This window comes from Salvelinus fontinalis, chromosome 6, assembly GCF_029448725.1.
Source record: "Salvelinus fontinalis isolate EN_2023a chromosome 6, ASM2944872v1, whole genome shotgun sequence".
Lineage (NCBI taxonomy): Eukaryota > Metazoa > Chordata > Actinopteri > Salmoniformes > Salmonidae > Salvelinus > Salvelinus fontinalis.
The window spans coordinates 62,111,509-62,131,160 of record NC_074670.1 but is presented as its reverse complement, the minus strand read 5'-3'; the positions used below and the strand labels follow the sequence as shown (position 1 = coordinate 62,131,160).

Genomic DNA, 19,652 nt, shown 5'->3' with positions numbered 1-19,652 from the left:
AGAAGTGTACATACACTCAATTAGTATTTGGTAGCATTGCCTTAAAATTGTTTAACTTGGGTCAAACATTTAGGGTAGCCTTCCACAAGCTTCCCACAATACGTTGGGTGAATTTTGGCCCATTCCTCCTGACAGAGCTGGTGTAACTGAGTCAGGTTTGTAGGAGTCCTTGCTCGCACACGCTTTTTCAGTTCTGCCCACAAATTTTCTATGGGATTGAGGTCAGGGCTTTGTGATGGCCACTCCAATACCTTGACTTTGTTGTCCTTAAGCCATTTTGCCACAACTTTGGAAGTATGCTTGGGGTCATTGTCCATTTGGAAGACCCATTTGCGACCAAGCTTTAACTTCCTGACTGATGTCTTGAGATGTTGCTTCAATATATCCACATAATTTTCCTACCTCTTGATGCCATCTATTTTATGAAGTGCACCAGTCCCCCCTGCAGCAAAACACCCCCACAGCGTGATGCTGCCACCCCGTGCTTTACGGTTGGGATGGTGTTATTCGGGCTTGCAAACCTCCCCCTTTTTTCCTCCTAACATAACGATGGTCATTATGGCCAAACAGTTATATTTTTGTTTCATCAGACCAGAGGACATTTCTCCAAAAAGTACGATCTTTGTCTCCATGTGCAGTTGCAAACCATAGTTGTGCTTTTTTATGGCGGTTTTGGAGCAGTGGCTTCTTCCTTGCTGTACGGCCTTTCAGGTTATGTCGATATAGGAGTCGTTTTACTGTGGATATAGATACTTTTGTACCTGTTTCCTCCAGCATCTTCACAAGGTCCTTTGCTGTTGTTCTGGGATTGATTTGCACTTTTCGCACCAAAGTACGTTCATCTCTAGGAGACAGAACGCGTCTCCTTCCTGAGCGGTATGACGGCTGCGTGGTCCCATGGTGTTTATACTTGCGTACTATTGTTTGTAAAGTTGAACGTGGTACCTTCAGGCGTTTGGAAATTGCTCCCAAGGATGAACCAGACTTGTGGAGGTCTACAATTTGTTTCTGAGGTCTTGGCTGATTTCTTTTGATTTTCCCATGATGTCAAGCAAAGAGGCACTGAGTTTTAAGGTAGGCCTTGAAATACATCCACAGGTACACCTCCAATTGATTCAAATTATGTCAATTAGCCTATCAGAAGCTTCTAAAGCCATGACATAATTTTCTGGAATTTTCCAAGCTGTTTAAAGGCACAGTCAACTTAGTGTATGTAAACTTCTGACCCACTGGAATTGTGATACAGTGAATTATAAGTGAAATAATCTGTCTGTAAACAATTGTTGGAAAAATGACTTGTGTCATGCACAAAGTAGATGTCCTAACTCACTTGCCAAAACTATAATTTGTTAACAAGAAATTTGTGGAGTGGTTGAAAAACGAGTTTTAATGACTTCAACCTTAATGACTTCAAGTGTATGTAAACTTCCGACTTTAACTCTATCTGGTGTATATGACAATAAAAACATGTATTTATTTTTTGTACTTTAAACAAATTGGCTCCCTATTTAAAATGAAGATGGAGAACAAGCTATGAAGGAAAAAATACTCGAGTTTTGGTGCAGTTACAGCCAACTAGCGTGAAATAATATTGCGATATTGTCAAAAAAAATATCCCGATATGTAACTGTATCACTGGTGAAAACTGTGCTAACTACAGGTATAACGCATTATTACTTGTCATAAGCATGTACACATGGGTTTGCAAATCAATTGTCAATACAGTCATTCTACTGCTGTGTGCAATATGCTGGGTGTATTGCACTATAGGCCTATACGGCTAGACATAAAAACGACCTACTATGTTTTACTCATTATTTTTTAAAGAATATGCAATGAAACCATATTGGACTGCTCTATTTTACTCATGCCAGACTCTCTCTTGCATTTGGCATCAGTTGCATGGCAATAATTATTGATAAGAAAATAAGAAATTAGCACAGTGAGAAATCCTTTGAACCAATGAACTTCCAGTCTCCTGATTAAGCTTCGCCATTAACTGGAGCGTCAGAGACTTTAATAATCTTGGCTTAACAATGTAAAGCTCTGGCTTTTCCATTTCATCCATTCATTAATTATTCCCTGTAAATTGAAATGCTTACGTGGCTCGATACCAACACTAAGATATCATTTTCTCATAAACTTCAAAGACTCCAAAGGCCTCAAAATAAACCAGTGTTCTATTTTACTTTTCAATGTTGTATTTGCATGTGTTACATACAACGGTTTTTCATCTCTATCTCTGTAAGTTCTTCATTAATGAGAACTGTAGCACATGTAGTTGTATGTAGTTAATCTATCTAACTAGCTTTGGCCAAAGCTTAAAATGGTGTCTCTTACGCTACTCCTGCACTTGCACATTGAAGAAACACACAGTAGTCTACATTGGTTGCCCTCATGCTCAATATAGCCTGGAGATATTAAAACTTTGATAGGTCATGCTTCGCTAAAGCACCTTAAAAATCCAGGCCTTTTCCTCACCTGTCAGTGTGAGTAGCTAAATGTTAACTCTAAAAACAAAGCAGCGAGTGTCACTGGAGGTTAGCATAGCACCGTTAGCACTCAGTTCTAGCACGACCCCTGCACACTCACACAGGGGAGCAACACAGCTGGAAGCGAGGCAACCTTTAATGGGGTTGTTGTGACAACCAAGCGAGACACAAAGATCACCGGGGGGAGCCCATTCTATGACACAGCTCCCCCCACCCCTACGGCATGGCACACACACACAGAGACAGAGGTGTGTAAACATTGCCTCATTATTTAACTAGGCAAGTCAGTTAAGAACAAATTCGTTAGAGCCCAACGCTCTAACCACTAGGTTACCTGCCACCCTTATGCTTATGTCCACCCCAAACCCCTACATGGTCTCAAAGCCTGGTTTAACAATCATTTCACACCTTGATTACATTGAGACAATCACATACAGTGTGTCGCTTTTTTTATTCGTGGGAATACTTGGGAAGATATTTCCTAAATAAACAAATTTTTAGCTGAGTTCCTGGTGATTTTACAGTCTTTTTTGACCAACCCCCCCCCCCACCCCACCAAAAAAAAACTGTTGAAAGTTAGAATAATAAAATACACAGCAGGGTTGAATTAACGACCGGGGTGGGGCCCATTGATCAACAGTTATCATTTTCAAGAATGCAAACATTTGCCTCCACCCTCCACCCTATTTGCCTCCACCCTATTGCAAAATTAGTAGAAAATTAGTAGAAAAAATTTCAGCAAACTTGCTTTAATACACTCTTAAGGATCGGACCCTTTTTAAAGAATTTGCCTAAAATGACATACCCAAATCTAACTGCCTGTAGCTCAGGACCTGAAGCAAGGATATCCATATTCTTGGTACCATTTGAAAGAAAACACTTTGAAGTTTGTGGAAATTAGAAATTAATTTAGGAGAATATAACACATTCGATCTGGTAAAAGTACCATCATCTTTGAAATGCAAGAGAAAGGCCATAATGTATTATTCCAGACCAGGGGCAATTCAGATTTTGGCCACTAGATGGCGGCAGTGTATGTGCAAAGTTTTAGACTGATCCAATGAACATGGCATATCTGTTTAAAATGTTGTCTCAAGACTGCCCAAAGTTGCCTAATTGGTTTATTAATACATTTTTCAAGTTCCTAATTGTGTACTCTCCTCAAACAATATAATGGTATTATTTCACTGTAATAGCTACTGTAAATTGGACAGTGCAGTTAGATTAACAAGAATTTAAGCTTTCTGCCCATATCAGATATGTCTATGTCCTGGGATTTTTTTGTTATTGTTACTTACAGCCTCATGCTAATCACATTAGTCTACGTTAGTTCAACCGTCCCGCGGGGGGACACCGATCCCGTAGAGGTTAAAACAGCAACATTCTCTGTATGCCCCATTGCAAAATGTGCAGAATTGCAGAGAAATACTATAAAACATAAATTGTTTCTCATTAAAGTCATGAGGGGCTCCGTTAAAATAATTTGCTCCCAGGAACATCGCTACAAGGTCCACCAAAAGGAATGGCAGGGGCCTCCCTACAGGGTCCACCAAGAGCAGCGTTTCCCACACTAAGGGACGCCTGATTTCTTTTTACCCAATTGAAAAAGTAAGCATTGGCCATTTATTGTATCACTTTTTTTTACATGGTGGGGTCATGAAAAATGTTTGATATCTAAATGGGGTCAGGGGCCAAAAACAACAAGTTTGGGAACACCTGACCTAGAGGACTGGCAGGGGCATCGCTACAGGGTCTACTTAAGGGAATGGTAGGTGCAGGTGCTAGGAAACAGGGTGTGAAAACACAAGAGAGACATGTTTAAAGATCCAATGCAGCATTTTTTTTATCTCAATATAAAATAATTTAGGAGGAACAATTAAGTACCTTACTGTGATTATTTTCAATTAAAATGTTAAAAAATAAACAAAAATAGCTTCTTAGCAAAGAACAATTTCTCAAACAAGATTTTTATTTTATTAATGTCACCAGGCAGGGCAAAACTCCATCCCACCAAAACAGGCTGAAATTTCAGGCAGTATTTTCAAACAGATCTTTTAAAACACATGAGAATCACGTTTTTGACTGCACTGGGCCTTTAATATAGTTACTCCAAAGCAGATAACGAGGGAAAGAAACAGTGAAACAGCAGTCTGTCTGGGATGTGAGATATGATGGTTATTCATAAAGGCAATTAAACAGTAGATCATTATCAGAGAGAGAGAGAGAGAGGAAGCTGACAAAATTGAATACGCCATGGGCTGCCCCTCCCCTCTTCTGTTCTGCTTCTGAAAGAATAATCCAAGAGGAAATAGCCCCCGGTGTTAGACGAGTTTATGAACATGCACATCCAGGAATATAGGGTACCTTGATGATGATGCACTCTCTTTCTGCTTGTCCTGAGTCAAACTCTTGGAAAATACTTGTTGTATCATTCTTTCATTCTTTCGTTCATTCTTTCACTCACAGACCGATAGTCATCACAACAGTCATTTAGTGTTCATATTATTGTCTACCCAAATTCATTTTATATTACTTTGTTATGAATATTTGACCCTACCGGTAGCTTGAAAAACTTTGTACACTTTAGTTTGTGAATATACATATTATACTCATCCTAAACCAAGGAGTGCCAACCCTCACCTTACTGGTTGTGCGGGCTTTTGTTCCAGCCTTGCTCTATAACACTAGCTTTACTCCTCTAGGCTACTACACGTGTGTGGAGGTGATATTCACCCTGAGGAGGCAGGTGGGCTTCTACATGATGGGTGTCTATGCCCCCACACTTCTCATTGTGGTCCTCTCCTGGCTCTCCTTCTGGATCAACCCTGATGCCAGCGCTGCCAGGGTCCCTCTGGGTATGCACTTTAATCCCTACTCTAACCTCTAACCACTGACCCCTGACCCCTATCCTAACCACTGACTGACCCATAACCCCTATCCTAACCACTAACCCCTATCCTAACCACTGACTAACCCATAACCTGTATCCTAACCACTGACCCCTAACCGCTATCCTAACCACTGACTGACCCATAACCCCTATCCTAACCACTGACCCCTATCCTAACCACTGACTAACACATAACCTGTATCCTAACCACTGACCCCTAACCCCTATCCCAACCACTGACTGACCCATAACCCCTATCCTAACCACTGACCCATAACCCCTATCCTAACCACTGACCCCTAACCCCTATCCTAACCACTGACTGACCCATAACCCCTATCCTAACCACTAACCCCTATCCCAACCACTGATTGACCCATAACCCGTATCCTAACCACTGACCCCTAACCCCTATCCTAACCACTGACCCCTAACCTCTGTCCTAACCACTGATCCCTAACCCCTATCCCAACCACTGATTGACCCATAACTCGTATCCTAACCACTGACCCCTAACCTGTATCCTAACCACTGACCCCTAACCCCTATCCCAACCACTGACTGACCCATAACCCCTATCCTAACCACTGATCCCTAACCCCTATCCTAACCACTGACTGACCCATAACCCCTATCCTAACCACTAACCCCTATCCTAACCACTGACTAACACATAACCTGTATCCTAACCACTGACCCCTAACCCCTATCCCAACCACTGATTGACCCATAACCCGTATCCTAACCACTGACCCCTAACCCCTATCCTAACCACTGACCCCTAACCTCTGTCCTAACCACTGATCCCTAACCCCTATCCTAACCACTAACCCCTATCCTAACCACTGACTAACACATAACCTGTATCCTAACCACTGACCCCTAACCCCTATCCTAACCACTGACCCATAACCTCTATCCTAACCACTTACCCGTAGCTCCTATCCTAACTACTGACCCCTAACCCCTATCCTAATTACCCGTAGCTCCTATCCTAACTACTGATCCCTAACCCCTATCCTAATTACCCGTAGCTCCTATCCTAACTACTGATCCCTAACCCCTATCCTAACCACTTACCTTTAACTTCTATCCTACCCACTGACCCCTAACCCCTATCCTAACCCCATGTCACTGTGTCTGACTGTAGGTAGTCTTCCATGTCACTGTGTCTGACTGTAGGTAGTCTCCCATGTCCCTGTGTCTGACTGTAGGTAGTCTCCCATGTCACAGTGTCTGACTGTAGCTAGTCTCCCATGTCACTGTGTCTGACTGTAGCTAGTCTCCCATGTCACTGTGTCTGACTGTGGGTAGTCTCCCATGCCACTGTGTCTGACTGTAGCTAGTCTCCCATGTCACAGTGTCTGACTGTGGGTAGTCTCCCATGCCACTGTGTCTGACTGTAGCTAGTCTCCCATGTCACTGTGTCTGACTGTGGGTAGTCTCCCATGTCACTGTGTCTGACTGTAGCTAGTCTCCCAGGTCACTGTGTCTGACTGTGGGTAGTCTCCCATGTCACAGTGTCTGACTGTGGGTAGTCTCCCATGTCACTGTGTCTGACTGTGGGTAGTCTCCCATGTCACTGTGTCTGACTGTAGCTAGTCTCCCATGTCACTGTGTCTGACTGTGGGTAGTCTCCCATGTCACTGTGTCTGACTGTAGCTAGTCTCCCATGTCACAGTGTCTGACTGTGGGTAGTCTCCCATGCCACTGTGTCTGACTGTAGCTAGTCTCCCATGTCACTGTGTCTGACTGTGGGTAGTCTCCCATGTCACTGTGTCTGACTGTAGGTAGTCTCCCATGTCACTGTGTCTGACTGTAGGTAGTCTTCCATGTCACTGTGTCTGACTGTAGGTAGTCTTCCATGCCACTGTGTCTGACTGTAGGTAGTCTCCCATGTCACAGTGTCTGACTGTGGGTAGTCTCCCATGCCACTGTGTCTGACTGTAGCTAGTCTCCCATGTCACAGTGTCTGACTGTGGGTAGTCTCCCATGCCACTGTGTCTGACTGTAGCTAGTCTCCCATGTCACTGTGTCTGACTGTGGGTAGTCTCCCATGTCACTGTGTCTGACTGTAGGTATTCTCCCATGTCACTGTGTCTGACTGTAGGTAGTCTCCCATGTCACAGTGTCTGACTGTAGGTAGTCTCCCATGTCACTGTGTCTGACTGTAGCTAGTCTCCCATGTCACAGTGTCTGACTGTGGGTAGTCTCCCATGCCACTGTGTCTGACTGTAGCTAGTCTCCCATGTCACTGTGTCTGACTGTGGGTAGTCTCCCATGTCACTGTGTCTGACTGTAGGTATTCTCCCATGTCACTGTGTCTGACTGTATCTAGTCTCCCATGTCACTGTGTCTGACAGTAGGTATTCTCCCATGTCACTGTGTCTGACTGTAGCTAGTCTCCCATGTCACTGTGTCTGACTGTGGGTAGTCTCCCATGTCACTATAGCTAGTTTCCCATGTCACAGTGTCTGACTGTGGGTAGTCTCCCATGTCACAGTGTCTGACTGTGGGTAGTCTCCCATGTCACTGTGTCTGACTGTGGGTAGTTTCCCATGTCACTGTGTCTGACTGTAGCTAGTCTCCCATGTCACTGTGTCTGATTGTGGGTAGTCTCCCATGTCACTGTGTCTGACTGTAGGTAGTCTCCCATGTCACTGTGTCTGACTGTAGGTAGTCTTCCATGTCACTGTGTCTGACTGTAGGTAGTCTCCCATGTCACTGTGTCTGACTGTAGGTAGTCTCCCATGTCACAGTGTCTGACTGTGGGTAGTCTTCCATGTCACTGTGTCTGACTGTAGGTAGTCTTCCATGCCACTGTGTCTGACTGTAGGTAGTCTCCCATGTCACAGTGTCTGACTGTGGGTAGTCTCCCATGCCACTGTGTCTGACTGTAGCTAGTCTCCCATGTCACAGTGTCTGACTGTGGGTAGTCTCCCATGCCACAGTGTCTGACTGTAGGTAGTCTCCCATGTCACTGTGTCTGACTGTAGCTAGTCTCCCATGTCACAGTGTCTGACTGTGGGTAGTCTCCCATGCCACTGTGTCTGACTGTAGCTAGTCTCCCATGTCACTGTGTCTGACTGTGGGTAGTCTCCCATGTCACTGTGTCTGACTGTAGGTATTCTCCCATGTCACTGTGTCTGACTGTATCTAGTCTCCCATGTCACTGTGTCTGACTGTAGGTATTCTCCCATGTCACTGTGTCTGACTGTAGCTAGTCTCCCATGTCACTGTGTCTGACTGTGGGTAGTCTCCCATGCCACTGTGTCTGACTGTAGGTAGTCTCCCATGTCACAGTGTCTGACTGTGGGTAGTCTCCCATGCCACTGTGTCTGACTGTAGCTAGTCTCCCATGTCACAGTGTCTGACTGTGGGTAGTCTCCCATGCCACTGTGTCTGACTGTAGCTAGTCTCCCATGTCACTGTGTCTGACTGTGGGTAGTCTCCCATGTCACTGTGTCTGACTGTAGGTATTCTCCCATGTCACTGTGTCTGACTGTAGGTAGTCTCCCATGTCACAGTGTCTGACTGTAGGTAGTCTCCCATGTCACTGTGTCTGACTGTAGCTAGTCTCCCATGTCACAGTGTCTGACTGTGGGTAGTCTCCCATGCCACTGTGTCTGACTGTAGCTAGTCTCCCATGTCACTGTGTCTGACTGTGGGTAGTCTCCCATGTCACTGTGTCTGACTGTAGGTATTCTCCCATGTCACTGTGTCTGACTGTATCTAGTCTCCCATGTCACTGTGTCTGACAGTAGGTATTCTCCCATGTCACTGTGTCTGACTGTAGCTAGTCTCCCATGTCACTGTGTCTGACTGTGGGTAGTCTCCCATGTCACTGTGTCTGACTGTGGGTAGTCTCCCATGTCACTGTGTCTGACTGTGGGTAGTTTCCCATGTCACTGTGTCTGACTGTAGCTAGTCTCCCATGTCACTGTGTCTGATTGTGGGTAGTCTCCCATGTCACTGTGTCTGACTGTAGGTAGTCTCCCATGTCACTGTGTCTGACTGTAGGTAGTCTTCCATGTCACTGTGTCTGACTGTAGGTAGTCTCCCATGTCACTGTGTCTGACTGTAGGTAGTCTCCCATGTCACAGTGTCTGACTGTGGGTAGTCTTCCATGTCACTGTGTCTGACTGTAGGTAGTCTTCCATGCCACTGTGTCTGACTGTAGGTAGTCTCCCATGTCACAGTGTCTGACTGTGGGTAGTCTCCCATGCCACTGTGTCTGACTGTAGCTAGTCTCCCATGTCACAGTGTCTGACTGTGGGTAGTCTCCCATGCCACAGTGTCTGACTGTAGGTAGTCTCCCATGTCACTGTGTCTGACTGTAGCTAGTCTCCCATGTCACAGTGTCTGACTGTGGGTAGTCTCCCATGTCACTGTGTCTGACTGTATCTAGTCTCCCATGTCACTGTGTCTGACAGTAGGTATTCTCCCATGTCACTGTGTCTGACTGTAGCTAGTCTCCCATGTCACTGTGTCTGACTGTGGGTAGTCTCCCATGCCACTGTGTCTGACTGTAGGTAGTCTTCCATGCCACTGTGTCTGACTGTAGGTAGTCTCCCATGTCACAGTGTCTGACTGTGGGTAGTCTCCCATGCCACTGTGTCTGACTGTAGCTAGTCTCCCATGTCACAGTGTCTGACTGTGGGTAGTCTCCCATGCCACTGTGTCTGACTGTAGCTAGTCTCCCATGTCACTGTGTCTGACTGTGGGTAGTCTCCCATGTCACTGTGTCTGACTGTAGGTATTCTCCCATGTCACTGTGTCTGACTGTAGGTAGTCTCCCATGTCACAGTGTCTGACTGTAGGTAGTCTCCCATGTCACTGTGTCTGACTGTAGCTAGTCTCCCATGTCACAGTGTCTGACTGTGGGTAGTCTCCCATGCCACTGTGTCTGACTGTAGCTAGTCTCCCATGTCACTGTGTCTGACTGTGGGTAGTCTCCCATGTCACTGTGTCTGACTGTAGGTATTCTCCCATGTCACTGTGTCTGACTGTATCTAGTCTCCCATGTCACTGTGTCTGACAGTAGGTATTCTCCCATGTCACTGTGTCTGACTGTAGCTAGTCTCCCATGTCACTGTGTCTGACTGTGGGTAGTCTCCCATGTCACTATAGCTAGTGTCCCATGTCACAGTGTCTGACTGTGGGTAGTCTCCCATGTCACAGTGTCTGACTGTGGGTAGTCTCCCATGTCACTGTGTCTGACTGTGGGTAGTTTCCCATGTCACTGTGTCTGACTGTAGCTAGTCTCCCATGTCACTGTGTCTGATTGTGGGTAGTCTCCCATGTCACTGTGTCTGACTGTAGGTAGTCTCCCATGTCACTGTGTCTGACTGTAGGTAGTCTTCCATGTCACTGTGTCTGACTGTAGGTAGTCTCCCATGTCACTGTGTCTGACTGTAGGTAGTCTCCCATGTCACAGTGTCTGACTGTGGGTAGTCTTCCATGTCACAGTGTCTGACTGTAGGTAGTCTTCCATGCCACTGTGTCTGACTGTAGGTAGTCTCCCATGTCACAGTGTCTGACTGTGGGTAGTCTCCCATGCCACTGTGTCTGACTGTAGCTAGTCTCCCATGTCACAGTGTCTGACTGTGGGTAGTCTCCCATGCCACAGTGTCTGACTGTAGGTAGTCTCCCATGTCACTGTGTCTGACTGTAGCTAGTCTCCCATGTCACAGTGTCTGACTGTGGGTAGTCTCCCATGCCACTGTGTCTGACTGTAGCTAGTCTCCCATGTCACTGTGTCTGACTGTGGGTAGTCTCCCATGTCACTGTGTCTGACTGTAGGTATTCTCCCATGTCACTGTGTCTGACTGTATCTAGTCTCCCATGTCACTGTGTCTGACAGTAGGTATTCTCCCATGTCACTGTGTCTGACTGTAGCTAGTCTCCCATGTCACTGTGTCTGACTGTGGGTAGTCTCCCATGTCACTATAGCTAGTTTCCCATGTCACAGTGTCTGACTGTGGGTAGTCTCCCATGTCACAGTGTCTGACTGTGGGTAGTCTCCCATGTCACTGTGTCTGACTGTGGGTAGTTTCCCATGTCACTGTGTCTGACTGTAGCTAGTCTCCCATGTCACTGTGTCTGATTGTGGGTAGTCTCCCATGTCACTGTGTCTGACTGTAGCTAGTCTCCCATGTCACTGTGGTGTTGTCTGAATTTAGCCTAAAAAATTAAAACTGAATAATCCTACGTTTCGTTATTCTTTTGCTTTACTAATTGAAATAATAGTGAAATGTAGCGTGATTCAATTCAGATTTTGAGGCTGGTCTGACTTATGGAGGCATCAAATGCAGCCTAATATAGCCATCCATTTGACATCACTGCATGATGACATGAGAGTGGTTTAGTGTTTTTCATATACTCTAGTGTCCCATTTTACTGTTTCACTGTCTGCCTGAGGGAGTGCAATGTGAATAGCAATGGAACCATCTATTGTCATTCCACTGTCTCCCCTACATGATACATAATATATCATGAAACAATTTATGTTGTATGAGTAACTCGCCTAGTCCATCGTCAACAAGCCTGCACGAGTGGGAAATGGCAACTTCTCCCCGTGTGATGTCACTTCATCCATTCTGATGGGTCTGGAGAGAGCTGTGTGGATAAGAGGACCATACATTGTTACTCCCCCACTCCCACCACTGCCGTCACTACCTCCTCTTCCTCTGTTTCCCCTCCAGCTGTTAGTCACTTTCCTCCCATCCCTCCATCTCCTCTGGAGGGCCACCTCATGACACCTCAGTAAATGGGATCAGCACAGGTCAGTCATCTCCTGTGTGTGTCCATTCATCCACCTCTGTGTGTGGGTGAGTGTGTGTGTGTGTGCGTGTGTGTTGGCGTACATGTGATTAGATGTGTGGAGTATTTCCGTGTACACTTCCTACTATGTGTGTCTTGTTGGACTCATTTTGTTCCCACAATACAGCGTCCCATCCAGGGCCAAGCGTCAGCAAACAAAGCATTATGCTGTTTCAACAGAGCCAACACCTTCCCTGTGTTATGTAAAATAGGCCAGCTTGCATGCTGGGATGAAAAGGATTTCAGAGCTCGGTGAACTCCGATGGGGTTAGGTAATCATCCGAAATAAGGACCCCACGCTTTTATTTCAAGATATTTCTGCAGTCACTTATATAACGGCCTAGATTAATTGTCCAATCAGAGAGGAAGACAATAGAAAATAGCTCTTTATTATTGGTGGCGCTGTGAACCCACTTCATCACTAGAATGAGGAAGGTAGAAAGGTAAAGGAACGTTCATGGGTTTATAATTGGGATCTTAGTACTGTATATCCTGGGAAATGGGTTTGAATGTGAGTGTTTTAGTACCACTGCCTAGTCCAGGTGATTCATATATCCATTATTCTGTACTGTACATCAGGGGTATTCAATTCCAACTGTCGAGGGCTGCTGTGTCTTCTCCCTGCTATTTACCACTCACCTGGTTTAGATCAAAGACTAGACCTCTGATTTAAAGGCAAGGATGAAAACTAGCAAATACTGCGACCCTCAAGGTCTGAAGTTGAATCTCCTTGTCTGCTGTGCATTCTATGTTGAGCATTAGAGAGTCGAGTCCAAATGCTAATTTGAACTCCTTTGACACATCTAGAAGTATCCCCAACACTAAGCTCTGCTCTCCTTCCTTGGATGTTTAGTTGACAAGGTCACCTCTTCCCCCCCTGTTAACCTCCCAGGGATCCTCTCGGTGCTCTCCCTGTCTTCCGAGTGCACGTCCCTGGCGTCAGAACTGCCCAAGGTTTCCTACGTGAAGGCCATCGACATCTGGCTGATCGCCTGCCTACTGTTTGGCTTCGCCTCACTGGTGGAGTACGCCGTGGTGCAGGTGATGCTCAACAGCCCCAAGCGCATCGAGGCCGAGAAGGCCAAGATGGCATCCAAGGTGAAGGCAGAGGGTAAGGAGAAGGCGGCAGGCAAGAACAACACGGTCAACGGTACCAGCGAGACGCCCTGTCATGTCAGCACACTGCAGGTGGGTGAAGGAAAGGTGGGGAGGGGATGGGATGGGATGGGTGTTTGTGGGGAATGGGGTGGGGGGGTGTTGCTTGTGTACGTGAGTTCGCTTTCTGTAATTAGAAATAGGATGAAGTCTCCAGACACTGATCTAAGTCAGGATGAAGTTGTCTCCAGACACTGATCTAAGTCAGGATGAAGTTGTCTCCAGACACTGATTTAAGTCAGGATGTAGTTGTCTCCTTACACTGATTTAAGTCAGGATGTAGTTGTCTCCAGACACTGATATAAGTCAGAATGAAGTTGTCTCCAGACATTGATCTAAGTCAGGATGAAGTTGTCTCCAGATACTGATCTAAGTCAGGATGTAGTTGTCTCCAGACACTGATTTAAGTCAGGATGTAGTTGTCTCCAGACACTGATTTAAGTCAGGATGTAGTTGTCTCCAGACACTGATTTAAGTCAGGATGTAGTTGTCTCCAGACACTGATTTAAGTCAGGATGTAGTTGTCTCCAGACACTGATTTAAGTCAGGATGTAGTTGTCTCCAGACACTGATTTAAGTCAGGATGAAGTTGTCTCCAGATACTGATCTAAGTCAGGATGTAGTTGTCTCCAGACACTGATTTAAGTCAGGATGTGGTTGTCTCCAGACACTGATCTAAGTCAGGATAAAGTTGTCTCCAGACACTGATCTAAGTCAGGATGAAGTTGTCTCCAGACACTGATTTAAGTCAGGATGTAGTTGTCTCCTTACACTGATTTAAGTCAGGATGTAGTTGTCTCCAGACACTGATTTAAGTCAGGATGAAGTTGTCTCCAGACACTGATATAAGTCAGGATGAAGTTGTCTCCAGATACTGATTTAAGTCAGGATGTAGTTGTCTCCTTACACTGATTTAAGTCAGGATGTAGTTGTCTCCAGACACTGATATAAGTCAGGATGTAGTTGTCTCCTTACACTGATTTAAGTCAGGATGTAGTTGTCTCCAGACACTGATTTAAGTCAGGATGAAGTTGTCTCCAGACACTGATATAAGTCAGGATGTAGTTGTTTCCTGACACTGATCTAAGTCAGGATGAAGTTGTCTCCAGACACAGATTTAAGTCAGGATGAAGTTGTCTCCAGACACAGATTTAAGTCAGGATGTAGTTGTTTCCTGACACTGATCTAAGTCAGGATGAAGTTGTCACTAATGGATACAGACGCTTGCGTGTGTGCACGTTTGCGTACATGTGTGTGTACTCGTGTGCGCGCGTGTGCTATCCTCACACTTAGTTGAATGACGAATGGTTACCCTTGTCCCTAGGCATGATTAGAGTGAAGTTAGCAATCTAAATGCTAAATAGATTGGACGATCCACTCATTCATAAATGCTAACATCTTCTGCACTCTTGCCTGGCACGGATAAAGATTGACACTGAGGTACAGATTTCGCTCCTGAAATGTTGTGTTAATCATACACTTCATTGAAATTACTTGACATTGTATGTATGTTAGTCAAGACTTCGAGAATATTACACTCGTCCGCAGAGATGAAATATGTTTTCTTATCAAATGTAAATTAAATGAACAACGATTTAATGAGATTAATGGTTAGAGTGAAAAACTAGCAACTATATGATTAGTTTCTCAATTGCCCTGTAGCCCTTGAGGGAAGTCGATGAGAAAGATCGATGTTGAAATTTGGGGTTTTAGAAGCTACTTCCCACAGATGATTTTGTATTTATCAATCTATTGTAACAGCATGTCAATTCACCAAAAAAAACACACGAGAAGACATCCAGATTACATCTCCAAAACAGCAACATTAGGGATATTTTGCCACTGTCTATGGGTGCCATCAAAAGACAATGTATAAGATAATTGTGTATCTGTTGCATTGTCATCTCATTCAGAAAGAGACTGCCAGACACCACACCAATGCAAAACACCACTGCAGGGTCAAAATGGCACCCTTTGTATATGCCAATATATATGGACACCAATAATGATCAAACCAGCATCACTCAAAGTGTCTCTCTCCAGTAAGATCCTATACAGAGGAATGCAGCTGATCTATCGCTCTGGCGTTTGAAGCGTGACACCTTATGCGCTATCTCCATAGGGAACGCACAACACAGCCAAAGTCTACAGAAGGTAGGCATGTTAGCACCATCCTACCCTCCAACCACACTAGAACCATAGAACGTATCTGACTGAAACCACACCAAACGGTCCTGAATGGGTTGGCAAAGCACAGTCATAAAGTAACAAATGTCAGAATGTCACACGAATGAAGGCATTACTTGATTGGAATGAAGGCATTTCTCTCTGGCTCTGGCCACTACTGCTCAGTGTTGGCGGTTGGCAGTAAGGGAGGATGATGACATGGGATGTGATTAGAGCTCTAGCTGACTCCTAGTTCATGGGCTGCCGAGATGTATGATGCCATTAGCTGAGAGAAAGTCAGAGAGCTGGAGAGTGACTGGATGGGAATGTTTGGAGTAGTGGGACTAATGCAATGTTTTCAATTGCTCCCATCACTACCTCACCACCAATGCCATTGTTCACGTGAGCAAGGCACTTAACCCCTAACCTGCTCAAGAGGCACTGCTTTTTTCCTGACCCTGGGCTCTCCCCAGCCTTCTGTGAATGTGTGTGTGTGGTGTGATTGTGGGGTGGGTACTCTGTTAGCAAAAATACCGCTTTCCCATAAACAAAGTTATGTTTACCACCTTTCCCTTTTCCAGGGGGCAGAGACCCGGTGCAAAAAGGTGTGCACCTCCAAATCGGACCTGCGCACCAACGACTTCAGCATTGTTGGCTCACTGCCGCGGGACTTTGAGCTCTCGAACTTTGACTGCTACGGGAAGCCCATCACCTTGCCCCACGGCCTGAGCAAAAGCCAGGCCAAGGCAAAGAAACCGCCGCCGCCCAAGCCCATCATCCCCTCAGCTGCCAAGCGGGTCGACCTCTATGCCCGAGCCCTCTTCCCCTTCTCCTTCCTCTTCTTCAACGTCATCTATTGGTCCGTGTACTTGTGATCAGGGATGGAATTGAAGGGTTTTGGGCCAGCTTGGCTAGTAGACCACACCTTTGCTTGTGATCATCTCGTATTTTGATCCATTCTTCCTTAATTTTTTAAGTTATTTATTTATTGATCTGTTTATATTATTAACTATCATTATTGGCACTAGAACAATTATATCATCCATGAATTCATAATTATTGGCACTAGGAAGAGCGAACATCCATCATAAGTGTAATTCGTGAGATGAATGATATAAATGATTTGACAATTTGAAAATCAATAAAGAATAAAAAAATATATAATTAAGAATTTATGGAAAAAGAATACTGTTGTAGTACTTAGTTCAAGGAAATCATAAGAGACAGTACAAATTATTGTAAATTGATCTCCATGTTTGAGCTAGCAGGGTTTTAACGCAGACAGTCGCAGAATTTCAAAACGCATTCTGATATGTTAAAGAAATTGCATTGTGAAACCCAAACGTATTATGTCGAAGTCTCTCAAACGCTCCAGAGTACCGCACCAGGGTACCGCATTTCAAATGTGAAAACAACCCTAAAAATAGATTAAAGAAAGAATTAATAAAAAATATGAGTGTACATAGCCAGGTGCTTTTTGTCGCTAAGAGCAGGAACTTGCTCGCAAGATTGATAAGATGGCATCGGCACAAAGTTTACAATTGCATGTTAAAAATTGCTTATATGAATATAAATGCAGTATATTATATCTATGAAAGTTTATTAAAGCTACTATATGTAACTTTTTGGGTGACCTGACCAAGTTCACGTAGAAAAGTGAGTTACAGATCTGTAATTCTCATTGAAAGCAAGTCTAAGAAGTGGAAGATCGGTTCTATGTGCGCTATTTCTATGCTTCCCGTTCTTAATTTCGTTTTTGCGTCTATCACTTTCGGTTTTGTACACCAGCTTCAAACAGCTGAAAATGCTATATTTTGGGAGTTTGAAAAGGTTTTTCACAGCGGTTTGGATGGTACAATGATTCTCTACACGATGCATTGCTTGTTTTATCACGTAAACTAAAATTAGGCTAACTCTAATATTAAATACTAAATATTACCTTTAATACTATGGTATTATTTTCTCTCTCCAAGACTACAGTTGATATATGAAAAAGCGTGTCGTTGTTCAGTTGGTTATATGACATTGCCACTACGAGAATTGTACCTTTTGACAATCTCTCACATATCACTACATGTTCAGCACCATATTTCATGTGTAAATGGGTTAACAAACTGACCATGTATATGTGATTTGCAAGTTTACAATTTACAAACTAAATAAATGTTTATATGACTCACTCAACGATGTATTTGTGATATTATTTGTTGTAGTCTAAATCTGTCTCTACACACATTTATCACAGATTTACCACAATGACTAAAGAATGTGAGAGTAAACAAATGTTGTATACCCATTACTCATTAAAATAAACTCAAGGATTTTGCCAGAGATCATAAAAATTAACCCCTTCCCCTAAATTATTCACATGGTATCAAAAGGTTAACTTTTCCTCGTAAAAACAGTCACATTTGTGATAGATCATTCACAGTAAGATTAATAAATCAAATAAAATGTTATTTGTCACATGGTTCATAGACAACAAGTGTAGACTAGCAGTGAAATGCTTACTTACGGGTCCTTTTCCAACAATGCAGTTAAGATAAGATTTTGTTCTATGTAAAAAATAGACATAGTGACACAAGGAATAAATACACAGGAGTACGAGGTCATAATATGGCTATATACAGGGAGTACCAGTACTGAGTGGATGTGCAGGGGTACGAGGTAATAACATGGATATATACAGGGAGTACCAGTACTGAGTGGATGTGCATGGGTACGAGGTAATAACATGGATATATACAGGGAGTACCAGTACTGAGTGGATGTGCAGGGGTACGAGGTAATAACATGGCTATATACAGGGAGTACCAGTACTGAGTGGATGTGCATGGTTACGAGGTAATACCATGGTTATATACAGGGAGTACCAGTACTGAGTGGATGTGCAGGGTTACGAGGTAATAACATGGATATATACAGGGAGTACCAGTACTGAGTGGATGTGCAGGGGTACGAGGTAATAACATGGCTATATACAGGGAGTACCAGTACTGAGTGGATGTGCAGGGGTACGAGGTAATAACATGGATATATACAGTGTGGAAGTGTGTGTGTGTGGCTTCAGTATGCATGTGTGTGCATGTTATGTGTGTGGGTGTATGTAGTGTGTTGTGTAAGCATGTGTCTGTGTGTGCAATTGATTTGCTATTTAGCAGTCTTATTTAGAAGTCTCAGCCTCCTGAGGGGGACGAGGCATTGTCGTTCCCTCTTTACGACTGTGTTGGTGTGTGTGGACCATGATAGATCCTTAGTGATGTGGACACAGGAACATGAAGTGCTCAACCCGCTCCACTACAGCCCAGTCAATGTGAATGGGGGCGAGCTCGGCCCTTCGTTTCCTAATTGCGCATTATCAGTGGGAAACTGATTGAAAAAGGACAGGTTTTTTATGTCTTTTTCTGACTACCACATGACCAGCTGGTCATAATTCTGACCACTATATTATGTGCTATAATATGTACTGGTCATAGACCTCATCCTAACCTGGTAATAACTTGACTACAGTTTATTACTTGCTGTAGAAAGTATTGCAGAGGATAGAGTTGTATATTGAAAACATTGTTCATTACATTTATATTTGTTTCCATAGTCCCGAATTAAAGTTGAAATCTGCAACATATTCTTACATTTAAAATAGATCAAGCAATGGAAAAAACACATCTACATCACCATTTTATTCACATCTGCATATAGTAATTGGTTTCATAATTCACCCACAGACATTACATGCATTGAAATACTGGGACACAGAGTATATAAAGGCTGATTGTTTTTTTTAATTAATATTAATATGTGTGGATCTTCATCAAGGATCTCTGAGCACAGAAGGCGATCTGGAGCATAATGGCCCTCTTGAAGAGTGGTGTGATGGATCAGATCTAGAGCGTAGTGGCCCTCTTGAAGAGTGGTGTGATGGATCAGATCTAGAGCATAGTGGCCCTCTTGAAGAGTGGTGTGATGGGTCAGATCTAGAGCGTAATGTCCCTCTTGAAGAGTGGTGTGATGGGTCAGATCTGGAGCATAGTGTCCCTCTTGAAAAGTGATGTGATGTTTCAGATCTAGAGCGTAGTGTCCCTCTTGAAAAGTGATGTGATGGTTCAGATCTAGAGCGTAGTGGCCCT

General features: G+C 44.1%; 1 protein-coding gene across 1 annotated transcript in view; it reads left to right on the top strand.

Annotated features, from left to right (window-relative positions):
* The window catches only part of glrbb (glycine receptor, beta b), a 32,677-nt gene extending 14,968 nt beyond the window's left edge, over positions 1–17,709 (top strand). The window contains exons 8-10 of the mRNA XM_055927376.1: positions 5,195–5,347; positions 13,097–13,392; positions 16,107–17,709. Coding sequence (XP_055783351.1) covers positions 5,195–5,347; positions 13,097–13,392; positions 16,107–16,400 — 743 coding nt within the window. The 3' untranslated portion in view covers positions 16,401–17,709. The remainder of the gene's footprint in view (positions 1–5,194; positions 5,348–13,096; positions 13,393–16,106) is intronic.
* Positions 17,710–19,652: the final 1,943 nt, after the last annotated feature.